Here is a 15,990-nt window from a genome sequence, read left to right on the forward strand (position 1 = left end):
GGGCTCGTCTCCTATGAGAATGTCGATGAGACTCATGATGGCAACATGGTTGAGTCGGTCTGTCTCCCACTTGTGGAGCTCCCTCATAATGACATATGTGTTCTTCTCCTTGATGTAGAGACGCCATTTCTGCGTTGAACAAAGCTGGGACAAAGAGAGAGTGTGTTAACAAGATTGGTTTTTCATGGCACAGTTGTCAATGTTCAAATGAGTGATGGAGTGAGTTTGGATTACCCTGCTTTTAGCAATATTCTGGCAATTATCAAGGTGGAAACACCAGAAACTGGTTGACTGTACCCATGTGGGGAATCGAACCAGTTCTTTGGTATGATGAGCAAATGCTTTTACCGCTAGGCTACACTACCACCTCAATATCTAAGAAATTTAAAGGCAAGGATATCAAAAATAGGCTTTACACATTGTAACCATTTCTGAAATTGAACCTGTATCCTTGGCATGGTGAGTAAACACTCTGACCACAAAGCTACCTCACCAATGTACAAACACAAAGCATGTTCTTCCTTCCTCCATGGACAAGTGAGTAGGTGGGTCAGCTTAGTTTTATGCCACTTTTGCCATTATTCAAGCATGGCAGTGGACACCAATCAATGGAAGAATTTAGCCTTAGGATAATAAGTGAAAATGAAGTTAAACACCTAAATTGTCGTAAAAAGACAGAAGACATTTTTAAAATCAAAGTTCTTATCTCTTCATCTGCATAAAACAGACTTGATTAATGTAATTTTATAAGGACAACAGTTGGCTTATAGCACAAATTTATACATTCTGTAGTCTAAACAAGTGATTATAGTGATTTTAGTGAGTGAGTGAGTGAGTTTTTATGTTGCTTTTAGCAATATCACTGTGGGGGACACCAGAAATGGGTTTCACACATTATACTAAATTTATACCTATGTCGGGAATAAAACATGGGTCTTTGGCGTAACGAGCAAACACTTTAACCATTAGGCTACCCCACCATACGGGAAAGGTGCTGACAAACCATGAAACATGATCATGAAGATTTGAACCCTAGATGATAGATTTGCTAAAGGGACGTATAGTGACAGTTCATGATTTACGGCTAGGAGGTGATGATGATTTAAATGGTGAAGCGAGTATGATGTGAATGCTACCTTAAAACGTACGTACAGCGTAAATGGACCCCCCTCATGTCATGTACTAAATCAATTACTCCTCCCCTTCCGCCATAATATTTTAAAGATTGTCATGTACAAGATTGCTGATCCTCTCTAATACAAAATTGAAGACAGACCTCCCTCCACCTATTCAGAACAAAATGGGTGACTTTAAGATCACATGATAAACACTGAATCACCCTACCAACCATGGTCTCCGTGGGCTACAACGCCGTTGTTGCAACCAACGGAACGATCACAACTTCCTCCTATATGGGTATCTATATGTCTTACACTGGTGCATACTATCAAATACTTACTTGAAATACCTACACTGTATTTGTGCATTTCTATTAATGTGGATGTTATTTTCAGGTATTTATAGTTCCCAAATGACAACTTTTGGTCCGCCATGTTGAAATGTACTTGTGTTGGTTCGTCAAGCTTTCGTTGATGTGTAAGTATATGCCTCCACTCCTGTGATTTCAATTTCTTCTTTTAAACCTCATAGAATATATATTTATGACAAATAAATATCATGACAATCCGCGATACACTTTTGTTTGATTTTGTCTCGGGTATGAATATGGGCGTCTGATGTGGATCTATACTTATATTTGACGGCAAACTCATATATGACAACTGCGCATGTGCATGGTGTTAACGGCCACGCTAGAATGTAAGTGCAAGAACTGTGACAGGACATCAGGAAAAGAATTTGGAAACAGCTTCTGAAAATATGGACACCAATCAGCCGTCAAGTCTACAGATCACCAGCGAATCAGAACAACTGAGACGTAGACTCGACTCATTTATGAGTTGGACTTGTCGGATTGTGGACAAATATTTCCTAGCAAGAGCTGGTTTCGCGTTCACGGGTAAGCAACTCAGCTAAAGCAAGTTGTTTTGAATGTCCCATTTTGTCCTTGGGTATCGGAAACGTAAATCTTTGGTTGTGAGTAACATACTTAAATTCTATTAAACTACACATCAAAAGTTGAGACTCTCTCAGAGTACTTATTACATGTTATGTATATGTATGCGGTTATACCGAAGGTGAATTTCTCCACTAACTTCAAACCTTATGCAGATGAACTGCACTAAGGACGATGCATCAAATTGCTGAAAAGCATGCGCACATATGTTGCATGTGAAAAGCTGCGTCCTGGAATAAAATTTGGTAAGAATTTACCAATTTTCAACTTTTACTGAATTCATGACAATAATCTTTCAACATTACAAATTTGCTATACAATACATCAGTTCATGTGTAAACAATTTCTTTAAACAATATGGAATATTTTGCGAAATTTAGACTGGAACAGTTGACCGAAGTCAGTGTCTACATTTACACAAGTGAATCTAAACCTTTGATAGGTAGCATATTTTTGTTTGTTTCGAACAACTGAAAATACCAGATACGCTGTTCAAAATGACATAGCCCCCAGCCAGCCTATCAGCTGCATGTGTGTGAATGTTTTTTATTCCTGATACAAATTCAGGGTCGATGGTTCTGTTGCGGGTCGATGCAACAGAATTTTCTCCTGGATGTGTTCCTGATATCGTCGAGCTAGCTGGTTGGAGTGTGAGACTTCATTTCAACAAAAGAGTTTCCATTACGACATACAACTCTTTGAAACTCTTCACTTGCAAATCTGGAAATAGTAATATCTGCCATTATAAACAAGTTCTTGTGTCATTATTATTAAGTTTTACAGACAAAAGTAGGACGGTGCAGAGAGGGTTTGTGTGATCCTGGCCTTTTGTTAGTATGAATCTTATATTATTTCAAACAATTTCAGGCTTTGATTACCAAGTGCAATGTGAAGTCTGCGGGGGAATGTACAACTGGTCAGAAGGCGACGACCCCTTTGTCAAACACCAGAAACTCTTCCCAAGTTGTGCCTTCATTATACAGTTGGAACAGGACATGAAGAAGCCTGTTGCAGTTCAGTACCGAACTCAGTACCAAAGGCTGGCAACATTTTCCACGGCACCAGTGCCAATTCCACCCAACCTTCTTGCGGCGGCAGGCTTCTACTATGATGGTGAGCAGACGCAGTGCTTCTACTGCGGAGTGGGACTCCGGGATTGGGGGCTTGGGGATGACCCCTTCCATGTGCATCTAATGTTTAATCCATGTTGTGGATACATCAGAAACACATCGAACTTCCAGAGACTTGGCATCTCGGAACGTGCTGACTGGTCACTTGCGGACAGAAGATCCCTCCGACAGACTGCAGGAGCAAGTCTAATCAAAGATACAGATCTTCAAGCGAAACTGGATGATGTGAACACGTCACTCCCACTTGTGAAAGAGCTGTTAGATGCATATGACCTTGAAACTATTCTGAAGGAGATGAAACTTCACATCATTGAAACTGGAAGGAATTATAAGACCGTTGACGGTTTTGTTACAGGTGTTAATAAGCGGAATAAAGCCGTGAGAAACAGAGCGACTGGTATTGAAATGACGGGGCCAGTTCATGAACTGTCTGCTGAGAATCAGAGACTCCGCCAGCTGAAGCTATGCAACACTTGCAATAAAGAAGACTCAGTTGCCCTCCTGCCATGTGGTCATCTGGTTTACTGTTACACGTGTGCAGCCAGAATTCAGGAGTGTCCAGTCTGCAGCTCGAGGATTCTTGGTTCAGTGCCAGTGTATTACTCATAACGTACCCCTGAAGGTCTAGATGGCTATGAGATGGCTATGACTGCAGAATACAAAGCCAATTTATTATTGTTGACATAAAGAAAGGTACATATGTATAAACTACATGTGAACTACAGAGAGAAGGAATAATGATGGCGATGCCTCGGTCTTCCTGCTGTACGTGTGTTTCTTCTCCCAAGTGTCCTGTCTTACAGCTCAGTGAAAAGGGGTAAATTGAAGTATGTCATTCACAACTTCGAAGACATTGGGAACTTGGAGTGAGGTTTTTTAGCAATATTCTAGTAATGCCATGGCTGGTGGCACCAGAAATGGGCTTCATACATTGCATCCATGTTGGGAATCGAATACTTACTGCCTTCGGCATGACGAGCGAAATGCTGCTTAAATCTGTGAAGTACAAGACAAGACATGTCGTGATGTTGATGCATCGGATGTCTTCCTGCCATGTCGCTATCTGTAGAGCTGCTACTCGTGTGGTTCTTCTGTTCACATGTGTCCGGTGTGCAGAACGGGGATTCGGGGTACAGTGCCAGTATATTATTTATAACATATCTTTCAGGATCTTGGAGGTAGTTTGGTGACTAGTGAATATGCTGTTTACATGTGAATGCCTGGGCTTTTATGTATTGTGGTACTGCATTTTGAAAAACTAAGAAACACAGCTCCAAAGCATGAGGACAGGTCCATACAGCTCAACAAAATGCCTGAATGCAAGTTAGTGAGGTTGATTACACATTCCATGCCAGTCAGCCCTTTTCATGTCGTGTCTTTCAGTCCACTTTTTTCCATTTCTGGTGCTCACAAATTCACTTTTTCACCGAAAACATTCCCTTCAAGCAGCTCTTTTGATACAGTCGGTTTGAGCTGACATAGTACCCGTTTGTCATTTCTTCATTCACCTATTGAGGGGTAATTTACAACATACATAGTCCCCATGACCTGTTCTACCCAAGACATACCAAAACGTGTGCTCCAGTTTCCAAATACCTGCTGCATAATGGGTGCCTTACTTACACATGGGACACAAGTCAAGCCCTTTACACATCCTTCGGGCCACCTTGAGGAATAGTATCCTGTGTTAATTTGTTTAGAAGATACTTTTTTTTTTACTTTAATAGGGTCATTTGTACTCACATTGAATAATCAGTGAGCGTCGGCGGTGGTTTCATTTTTGTTATTTTACATTTAGCCAAACTCAGGAATATTCTATCGACATCATATGATTGCTTCTTTGGCATCTTACATACTGCGTTACTTGTGACTAGCTGTAGAGACAGTGTCCCTGAACCAGTTTACGAGTCAGTATTGCTATTATGTTTTGTTTATTAACACATAATTCGTCGGCAATAAAGCAGTAAGTCCATATATGGCAATCTTTTCCATTTTCTGTTGTTCAGCACTCAGCAGTGTTCGAGCTGTGTGAAGGCTGCCTGTAAATAATCCAGTCTGGACCATGTTTCGTTGGTTGTTACGAGATTGTATTTTCTGTAATTTGTATTATTACTGATTAAGTGATAGTTACTGTGGGCCATTTCGTATCATCGGTTACAGTGTTTCAGCGGCACGTCTTTCAGGAAGCACTTTAGAGTTGCCTCTCTTTTGGTGTGTTCCAACTTTTTTTTAAAAAATATTTTTTTTATTCGCTTTGCTTGGTTACAGGGATATATGGGTAGAATGTAACGTTACAAATTGCATAATAAAAAGTAGACAGTAGAATGTTCTTTGTATTGGGAATATCTGAATTAATCTGTTGAACTAACGTGTTCTCATAATAAAGACGTTCACCTGTGTTATATAAACATAATCTTACCACTGGCTTCCAACATTGATATCATAACTGTCGGCTTCCTATCAATGCTTGTTTAAACTGGCTTCCAGCTTTTGTTAATTCATTTCACTTGTTACTTTGTTATTGTTTACCTGTTCATATAAATATAACTCTGTACCCCCTTCTCATTCACCTGATAAGGGAGTAAACATTAACTCCAAAACGTTGTTTTCACATAATAAAGAAGTTGATATCCATAAAAATCTTCATTCTTATGTATTTCACTTCTAAATGCCCTTCAAAGACTTAAAAACAATGTTAATGACTAGTCATACCCCTGAAAGGTGGTTAAACCATTTGGAGAATGAAGGGCTTTTTCTATTTATGTAATGCCACACTCAGTAACATTCCAGCCTGGCAATCATGTGACTTTTATCTTAGCAATTGAGATACCATTATCTACACTGACCAAATCGTCTATCCACCCTATCCTGAAACCTCTTTTGACAGGTACAGGAGGGGTAGCCTCATGCTTAAAGCACCGCTCGTCACGCAGAGGACCCGGGTTCAATTCCCTGCATGTGCACAATGTGTGAAACCCATTTCTGGTGTCCAATGCTGTGATATTCCTGGAATATTGCTAAAAGATGCGTAAAACCATACTCACTCACTCACCTGCTTGGGAGGGTGTTGAAGACCAATTTGTTACATCCTCGATATTTCCAGGGTAAATGTTCCGACAAGTCCACCTCGATATTTCCAGGGTAAATGTTCCGACAAGTCCACCTCGATATTTCCAGGGTAAATGTTCCGACAAGTCCACCTCGATATTTCCAGGGTAAATGTTCCGACAAGTCCACTATACCCATGATGCATCAAACGGGCATCTACGATAATTTTGTTACCTCCCTTTGCTGCCTCCGCATTCTCAAAGTAGCCGACCAGCTAAGCCGCCGTTACAACCGAGCAGTCCCTCCTGGATTTAAGCAAATTCTGCACCCCACTTTTCAATATTCTGCAAAACATTCTGCGGCTAAAACAACTAGAAAAAACAACAAAAAACATCATACAGACCTTCATAGTTTAATTCTCAAACACAGATACAAAGGTATGTCGACAGTACACATCACATCTCGAGTGACAAAGCACCCACACCTTTTTCTGTGTTTGGGAATTAAACACTCGCTGAAAGTTATTTCTCTCCTCTCGATTGTAACTTTGATGCAGACGAACAACTTCTGCTTTCATGCAGACAATTTTATACCTAAAAGAAATCTGAATAATTTCAATTTTCAAAATGATCGATTTTGAGAATGTAATTGTAGTGTCAAATTCATCTAATATTATTTGAAAATGCTTAAAATTGCTTTATTAATAAAGTATATTTAATCATGATTATTTCAAAATGTTGTCACAATACATATGTCAGTCCTTTTCACCTGTAACCAACCCTACTTTTGACATTAGGTCTACTTTTCGTTTCTGCTGACAGTTTTCACTCACTTCTTAAAATGAGCGAATTCCGCGACAGAAAATGGCAAATTCTGCATGCAAATGTGTTTTCCACGGACCAGACGTTTTTCTGCATGGCAAGGTAAATTCAGGGATTTTTTTCTGCAACCGCAGAATAGCGGAATCCAGGAAACCCAGCATGCCAGTGTCAACAAAGATACTGCGAAGGTTTGTTTGTTTGACCTTTGGGGAAATCATAAAGACACATTCAGAAACATATCAGCAAGAACCACTTCTACCTCTTTCAAAGAACCTCTGCATGGTTATGTTGCCAAGTTGAATCGGTTAGATGATTTAAAGAGCCACTGTGAGCTGTGACTGCTACACTCTACTTCCCAGCATAGACACCTGATTGGATAAAAAGCCAAACAAAAGAGGTAATAAAGTCATCAGGCTGAGCTGTAGATGTATCCAGGGTTTAGAGGAGCTTTATTGGAACTACGCCTGCGAGGTATTGAGGATGATTCTTACCTTGATCCTTAATTAAGTGAGTATGGTTCATGACATCTTTGAGCAATATTTAAAATACAGACTTTCTAATCCTACCACTACCAAGGGACTGAACTCTCAGCAGCAGCCTTCACAATACAACAACTAATATGGACAGATGTGTAACAAACACAAATCATGACATGGATACATGTTTAACAATATGACAGATATCATTCTGTGATGCTAGATAAGGGTAAACTTTATGGATACTTGACAATGATAAAAGAATCTGTAATGAAACGTTACATCAACTTAATAAAGAAGTTGTTCACCCATAAAGTTTGTCCTTATCTGACTTTCCAACTCAAAGAAGATAACTGCAATGATAGTTCAAATTCATACATATCGTTGACAGTATGAGTGAGTGAGTTTAGTTTCATGTCGCACTCCCCAAATTTACACCTACACAGGGGTGGTCTGAAAATAAGTCTGGACCAGACAATCCAGTGATCAACATTAAGAGAAATGATCTGCGCAACTGGGATATGATAACATATGTCAACCAAGTCAGTGAGCCTCTTATGACAAGCATGGGTTGCAGAGATCAGTTCTGTCCCAGAGTTGACACTATGAACATGGTAGTGCCTCTTTTCATGTCCATTGTAAAATATCCACAACATATCACAAGTACATTAGCACTAATGAATGAGTTGGGTTAACCAATGATCTGAACAACATTCAACAGAATCACTGTTATTAATCTGTGTGTCTGACATGATGAGGTGGCACAGCTTTACTGGAAAAACTGACAAACATGGTGCAGGCAAACCTAGATACAGAACAGGACATTCTGGGATTTGAACCAGGGGATGCAACTCTACACAGCAAAATGTGATGGCTTATACAATTGTGCCCTTAACAAAATGATGTCACATTTTGTCATAGCATAGGCCTAGAGCTCCAGATAATTTTTCAACATTAGGATTATCCTTATTTTTTCAATATAGGAGTAACTTTACAATACCTATAGCCTACAGGATGGAATTTAATGGCATACCAATAATCTTTTGTTTCATTTCATAATGCACCAGGACCTTGCTACTCTTGTGTAAACAGATCAATAAACAATAAAACAATACTTTTTCAGATAAACACATTTGTAAATGATTCTAAGACAGTACACCATTGCTGTGGTGCATATCTGTCATATTCTCTAAATTATTTCCTACTGTATGGTGCATATTTTTCAGTTGTAAATACGTTGATACGGCCCTTATCTGGAGCAATGTAGGTCTTTCAGAAGACAAATGTAACTGGTATTTTTAACAATACTATGACTCCTCATGAGCAAAAGTTCATTTCTTCTCTTCAGATATTAATTAGACTGAGGATGCAATACAACTGAAACTTAAAACAAATTAAAATTCTGGCAGACATATTAATTCATAATCTGGCACGAAATTTTATGTGATGGTGTTTGGTCACTTGACTCAAACAATACAAGTACAGCCGTTTTTCAATTTGGCATGGTGCATTATAATTGTACTACCATTGTGGGTTTTGAATTTTTACCATTGTGGGTCTTAACTGTCAAGGCCATTGGGAGACTCGGAGGAACAACAACCTGGCCATGCAAATGTGCATGGTGTCATTACCACTACAAATGATTGTACTTGTAGTCTTTGAGTAATGTTACCAAAAACTTAAAGAAAGGTTTTCTGCTAGACTATACTGTGCATGGTATCATGGAATCCTGGGCCCCTTTCCACAAGGCAACCATAGAACTAAGATGCTTGTACCTCCTATACTTCAACACAGACTTCAGAGATTTGTAGCGCTATGATCGCTTTGAGAACCCAGGCCCAGGTCTGTGTTAACAAATACCTTGATGTTTACACAGTTCAAATCAATTTAACCTGCCATTTAGTCCATGGCCCCCTTCCTCCAAGCGATCATAGCGCTACAACAGTCGTAACATCCACACTTTAACACAGAGTTATGACTATCATAGCGCTACGACAGTTGTATATCCTATACTTTAACATAGACTTATGACTATCGTAGTGCTACGACAGTCGTAACTCTCATACTTTAACAAAGACTTATGACTATCATAGTGCTATGATCGCCTTCAGATAAATTACATTTCAGCTAACATCAAAATCACTTCTGTTTGTTACACGAAGGAAGAACCATCACTCAAGACTGTGAGACAGATTCATCTGTGGCCTCTTTGAGTCTTTCCTCCAGAGCATCATCAAGCTCCTTGTGGAGAGCCTTGTCGATGTCCACTTTGTGCAAGTCCTCCATGCCTTCTTTGGGCTCGTCTCCTATGAGAATGTCGATGAGACTCATGATGGCAACATGGTTGAGTCGGTCTGTCTCCCACTTGTGGAGCTCCCTCATAATGACATATGTGTTCTTCTCCTTGATGTAGAGACGCCATTTCTGCGTTGAACAAAGCTGGGACAAAGAGAGAGTGTGTTAACAAGATTGGTTTTTCATGGCACAGTTGTCAATGTTCAAATGAGTGATGGAGTGAGTTTGGATTACCCTGCTTTTAGCAATATTCTGGCAATTATCAAGGTGGAAACACCAGAAACTGGTTGACTGTACCCATGTGGGGAATCGAACCAGTTCTTTGGTATGATGAGCAAATGCTTTTACCGCTAGGCTACACTACCACCTCAATATCTAAGAAATTTAAAGGCAAGGATATCAAAAATAGGCTTTACACATTGTAACCATTTCTGAAATTGAACCTGTATCCTTGGCATGGTGAGTAAACACTCTGACCACAAAGCTACCTCACCAATGTACAAACACAAAGCATGTTCTTCCTTCCTCCATGGACAAGTGAGTAGGTGGGTCAGCTTAGTTTTATGCCACTTTGCCATTATTCAAGCATGGCAGTGGACACCAATGAATGGAAGAATTTAGCCTTAGGATAATAAGTGAAAATGAGGTTAAACACCTAAATTGTCATAAAAAGACAGAAGACATTTTTTAAATCAAAGTTCTTATCTCTTCAACTGCATAAAACAGACTTGATTAATGTAATTTTACAAGGACAACAGTTGGCTTACAGCACAAATTTATACATTCTGTAGTCTAAACAACCAATTATAGTGATTTTAGTGAGTGAGTGAGTTTTTATGTTGCTTTTAGCAATATCACTGTGGGGGACACCAGAAATGGGTTTCACACATTATACTAAATTTATACCTATGTTGGGAATAAAACATGGGTCTTTGGCGTAATGAGCAAACACTTTAACCATTAGGCTACCCCACCATACGGGAATGGTGCTGACAAACCATAAAACATGATCATGAAGATTTGAACCCTAGATGATAGATTTGCTAAAGGGACGTATAGTGACAGTTCATGATTTACGGCTAGGAGGTGATGATGATTTAAATGGTGAAGCAAGTATGATGTGAATGCTATCTTAAAACTTACGTACAGCGTAAATGGACCCCCCTCATGTCATGTACTAAATCAATTACTCCTTCCCTTCCTCCATAATATTTTAAAGATTGTCATGTACAAGATTGCTGATCCTCTCTAATACAAAATTGAAGACAGACCTCCCTCCACCTATTCAGAACAAAATGGGTGACTTTAAAATCAGCATCATCCCAACACTAAGCATGCTTTGACTATATATGTAAACATTAAAAAGCCCAATACCCATTCATCCTCAAGAACTCCAAAAAATGCACTATGTGAGCACTGATGTGCCTAAATAAATACCACAACAGCCCTATGGTAAATCTGTAGGGTGAGTGAGTTTAGTTTTATGTCGCATGCAACAATATTAAACCAATATGGCGGCAGTCTGTAAATAATCGAGTCTGACGAGACAATCCAATGATCAACAACATGAGCATCGATCTGCACATTTGGTCAGTGAGCTGTGTGACTGGAGTATATACCTGTGTGACTGCTTCCACCAACATCTTCCGAATGTCCGGATCCTTTTCTCTCTCCTTGTCTGGAGGTAGGTACTGGAGGTCATCTGGCAGTCGTTCCATGTCATCATCGTCAAACTCTTCTGGCCCAGCCAGTGGCAGCAGCAGCCGAGGCAAAATGTCCATCTGGTCTCCCATCAACCATTCATGGCAGTCTACACAAACACACAATATGCCAGCAATATCCTGACATGCCCAACACTTGCAACTTTTCAACTTCTGACAAGACTGAAAATACCACTAAAAACAACTGAGATTAGAAAGGTATTTTTACATAATGCAAAATGCAGAAACAACAATGTAGACGTTTTAAGTCAAACCTTTGCTTAGGTTTTTATCTACAATGTACTTCTCAAATAAATCAGCTTGGGTCAGAGCTCATGTTCAAATATAAGGAAATCAAGAACTTAGTGTTGCAAGGAGAGTCAGATACCTTTTAATTTTGTTATTTTCTTAATTATGTGAAAAAGAGGGTCCTGATCTAACCTTTTCCTATGGGAAAAATACCTACTAACCTATCTCAAAGCAGCAATTTTTCAGAGTTCCAACAACCCCTCCTCTCCGAAGATGGGACCGTTTATACTGCGTAAATGGTAGCAGTCTCTGCAAAATGCAACGGTTCTTGTCCATCAGCTCCTGTCTGATGGATGAAATCTGCGTCAGATTGGACAGCAGCAGCCCCAAACAGTCCAGAGTAGCGGACTGGTTGTAGTCCATGTTACACAGTGCATCGACCATCTTCTCCACACCAACATCATCACGATGCTCTTCCACGACAGCAGCAACTTTCAGTGCACATCTCTGTGTCCGAGTTATATTGGCTAACATGCTACCCACAAGATCAGCAAAGTCGCTTTCTTTGTTCAACACATATTTCATCAAGTCTAGACTTATACTGGGAAACTTTTCCAGATTTAACAAAAGCCATGATATATCTTCATCTGTTGCCAAATTGAGCAAACTTCGGAATGCGTCTTTTACAATATCTTGCATAGGATCAGAGGTCAATGACACAATTGCTTCAAGGAATGGTGGATTGTCTTTCACGAACTGGATGCCCTCTTTCTTCCCAGTTAGACCAACCATGAAGCTGAGAGCCTGGTGTTTCACATCTGGTCGAGCAGAGAGGGACAGGAATGGAAGCATTTCTTGCTTCACAGTCTGCATGGTAGCTTCGTCTAAGGCAGACATTATCTGGAAACAAATCACAAGACACTGTTACCATGGCAACCTTTTCAGCTAAATATGTACTTTGTCATGCTGAGTGTTTACTAAACTAACGATTCACCTTTAGGGACCATTCATAATTTATCACTGGGGTGGGGGAGGGCGATGAGGATTTTTATATTTTTTCTGTACAAATCTGGTAGCCCCCTCTTTCAATACTTGGGACAAAACATATAGCTCCCCTCCCCTGAAAATCCTCATCATACCCCCCTGGTGATAAATTATGAACGGTCCCTTAGTGAGGATAGTATTAGTTCTTTCTTCCAGTAAATTGTCAAAACTCTTTCATTAGAATATGCATCATTTTCTCATCAAGAAAATCTGTACCTATCAAGCATCCATGAACTTCTAGGAAGTTGCTTCATTTGCAACTGTTATAGAACAAAAGGTGTTGTATTCTTAATTTTTGGCTTTCTTCTGTTACATAAAATATACCATTTTAGATTCTGACAATTTAGGTGTTGTTCTAGCCAGACCCCTAAATAATTGCATTTTGTGGTTTTAATCGTCTAACAAACAATAAATGTACTCGCAATGCATTCCACGCTCTATGACAGACATTATGTAAATGGGTAGAGTGCAGTATTTGTGTTAGTTTTTGCAGAAATTATCAGTTGAAATATTATATACAGGAGCAATTCCATATGACTGACATTATGACTGAAACAAGAGGGTTCCCTTTCTCAGCCAGCTACAGGAGCAAAATCCTAGACCACACTTTTCACATCCAATTTATTTTTAGGGTCAGCTGAATTAGGGTTAAGAAAAGAAGGGGTACTTTAAACCCATACAGAGTTGAGGTGTGGCATCCTTCCCTTGTCAAAGTTGTTTTTCAATGCAAAGCAATGCAGTATACAAGTATATTCCATGCAAAATCACAAAACTGACAGATCAGTTTAATATTAAATTCAGCCAAAATATAAAGAAGTATGTCATAAAGGCTCACGATAAAGTGAGTGAGTGAGTGAGTGAGTGAGTGAGTGAGTGAGTTTAGTTTTACGTCACACTCAGCAATATTCCAGCTATATGGCGTTGGTGTGTAAATAACTCTGGACCAGATAATCCAGTGACCAGCAACATGAGCATCGATCTGCACAATTGGGAACCGATGACGTGTCTACCAAGTCAGCGCATCTGACCACCCGATCCTGTTGGTCGCCTCTTACGACAAGCATAGTCACCTTTTATGGCAAGCATGGGTTGCTGAAGGGCTATACTACCCTGGGACCTTCACAGGTCGCTCACGATAAAATGTATGGATTCAGACAGCCTACAAGACATATATTCTGAAAATATTGGTCATTATTTTTTTCTAAATTCCAGATTGGAATTTCCCACTGTATCAGTCAGGTGATCAGAGGAGGAACAGTTCCATAGAAACAAGCCTTTAATATTTGAGTGGGTAGAAATTTCATTGAGGCTTTCACATTTCAGGCAGCTTGTGAAAATGCTCTCTTCCCCTTCCCCTGCAGGATTAGGAGACTATGCGTATTTGATGCTGACATCATTGTGTTTGTTGATTAAAAAATTTGAAATTTCATATCTGCTGATCAGATAATATCTTCAATCATCAAAGTATGTAGTGAAAGGGTTCTAGGACATCAACGATAAGGCATGTTTATTTCAGGAATATATTCCAAGGTTAACCTTTGACATCGCCAGGCTTTTGCCAGGCACATCTACAGATAACATCTACACTGCTGAAGAGTAGCCAGTGGGAGACAACTGGAAATCAATATTTATTTATAAGGCCTTTTACCCTGTCTTCTCTAAAGGGTGGTAGGTATGAAAGGGGTGAGTGAGTGAATTTTGTTTTATGCTGCGTTAGCAATATTCCAGTAATATCACGTCGCTTAACACTAGAAATGGGGTTCACATGCTGTACTCATGTGGGGAATCAAACCTGGGTTGGTGGTATGATGAGCAAACACTTAACCACTAGGCTACCCCACTGCCCCTGGCAGAGAAATGGTTGACAAGCTGAGGATAGAGTTAGGGGTAACATTCGCTGCTTTCACATTAATTTTAGACTTGCAGAGCGTGTAAAAATATCTACAGGCAGACTTCTGCTTTGGTCTATGTTTACCGATAGTGTAAATACACTCAAAACAAAATGATTAAATAATAATTATTTACATGTGTCAACTGTTCATAGCTGATTACATACATCAATGGTGGTGGTGAGATGTGTTTATACAAGAACTTACTGACATAAATTTAGCTATTTATTTCACTACTCACAGTCTTTGTTTCATACAAGAATAAAGATAAGTTGCATTCGACATAAATCTATATATTTGTTTTGATTCTCATTTTCTTCAAAGAATGTGTTTACACTATCAGAAAAGCGTACAACCAAAGTGGATGTTTTCACATGCTCTGGTGAATTCCATGGAACTGAAAAGTGACCTCTTCATCCCAACCGAAGTGTAACATAACAACACATCATTAACTTGTAATAAATACCATATCTGTCTCAGTTTACCAGGAGCAGTAGCGCTGCGGGGCAATTTTCTCAATATAGCGCCTCCATCCTTTGCTATCCTAGGGTTAGGGTTTGGGTCCCTTTATGATCCTTAGGGTTAGGGTTTCTGCTTAGGGTCTTTAGTGAGCGCTAATTAATCTGAAAAAGTGCGCCCGATAAAGTGCTGTACTCCCGACTCTAGACTAAGGCTTAGTCTCTGAATATATATAATTTTGATGGTAACAAACAAACGGAAAGATTTCAGTCTGTAACCCCCGTTTCGATTTACCATTCTATAATAAATAACAAATGTTTGTTTATCAAAAATTCTTAACACTAACACTTGACCCTAAACCACATTCTTGCTTCAACCCAAGGACCCTAAAACCTCGAAATAATCCTACTAAATAGGATACATTTCAAACGGGGATTACGGGTGGAATCAGAGAATGCTTGGTAGTAGGCAAAATAATGTGATTCAGGGACTGAGACAGACTAGCACCAACTCAATTCCAAAGAAGACTCTGGTATCAATCATCTGTACAAACTAAAGACAGACAACGTACCTTCTTCGCGTATAAAGGCTGACAGGAACATACACGAAACCCACGAAGCCAAATTGAGATCACACGATAATGAAAAGATGTAACTTATCTTTTTGCGAATACCTTAGTCAAAACAAACACACGTGCATGCACGACAGGTCAAGTTACCTCCCATGCGGAAGCTGTGTTGTTTCGTTTCGAATAAAACATTTTTAGGTAAATGATAAAGTTGTAATTTGAAACTGAAGTTTCGAT

The 15,990-nt window shown here is 39.5% G+C and overlaps 2 protein-coding genes across 5 annotated transcripts; one reads left to right on the forward strand and one right to left on the reverse strand.

Annotated features, from left to right (window-relative positions):
* The first annotated feature begins 1,336 nt into the window (after positions 1–1,336).
* LOC137283881 (baculoviral IAP repeat-containing protein 8-like) lies at positions 1,337–3,863 on the forward strand. Of its 3 annotated transcripts, XM_067815572.1 has the most exons (4): positions 1,337–1,416; positions 1,515–1,596; positions 1,816–2,017; positions 2,942–3,863. In XM_067815572.1, the coding sequence occupies exons 3-4, from the start codon at positions 1,879–1,881 to the stop codon at positions 3,811–3,813; spliced, it is 1,011 nt and encodes a 336-aa protein (XP_067671673.1). In that variant the 5' UTR covers positions 1,337–1,416; positions 1,515–1,596; positions 1,816–1,878; the 3' UTR covers positions 3,814–3,863. The 3 variants fall into 3 exon arrangements, with proteins under 3 accessions (XP_067671673.1, XP_067671660.1, XP_067671666.1); XM_067815559.1 differs by lacking the exons at positions 1,337–1,416; positions 1,515–1,596; positions 1,816–2,017 and adding an exon at positions 2,109–2,319; XM_067815565.1 differs by lacking the exons at positions 1,337–1,416; positions 1,515–1,596; positions 1,816–2,017 and adding an exon at positions 2,330–2,724.
* Positions 3,864–6,656: 2,793 nt separating this feature from the next.
* LOC137299014 (protein HGH1 homolog) lies at positions 6,657–15,924 on the reverse strand. 2 transcript variants are annotated; one of them, XM_067831483.1, is made up of 4 exons: positions 15,757–15,924; positions 12,015–12,693; positions 11,464–11,654; positions 6,657–9,988 (listed from the first exon to the last, which is right to left on the reverse strand). In XM_067831483.1, exons 2-4 carry the CDS (start codon positions 12,688–12,690, stop codon positions 9,725–9,727), a joined length of 1,131 nt encoding a protein of 376 aa, XP_067687584.1. In that variant the 5' UTR covers positions 12,691–12,693; positions 15,757–15,924; the 3' UTR covers positions 6,657–9,724. The 2 variants fall into 2 exon arrangements, with proteins under 2 accessions (XP_067687584.1, XP_067687591.1); XM_067831490.1 differs by having other exon boundaries at positions 15,859–15,905.
* Positions 15,925–15,990: the final 66 nt, after the last annotated feature.

The sequence above is a fragment of the Haliotis asinina genome, chromosome 1 (assembly GCF_037392515.1).
Source record: "Haliotis asinina isolate JCU_RB_2024 chromosome 1, JCU_Hal_asi_v2, whole genome shotgun sequence".
NCBI lineage: Eukaryota > Metazoa > Mollusca > Gastropoda > Lepetellida > Haliotidae > Haliotis > Haliotis asinina.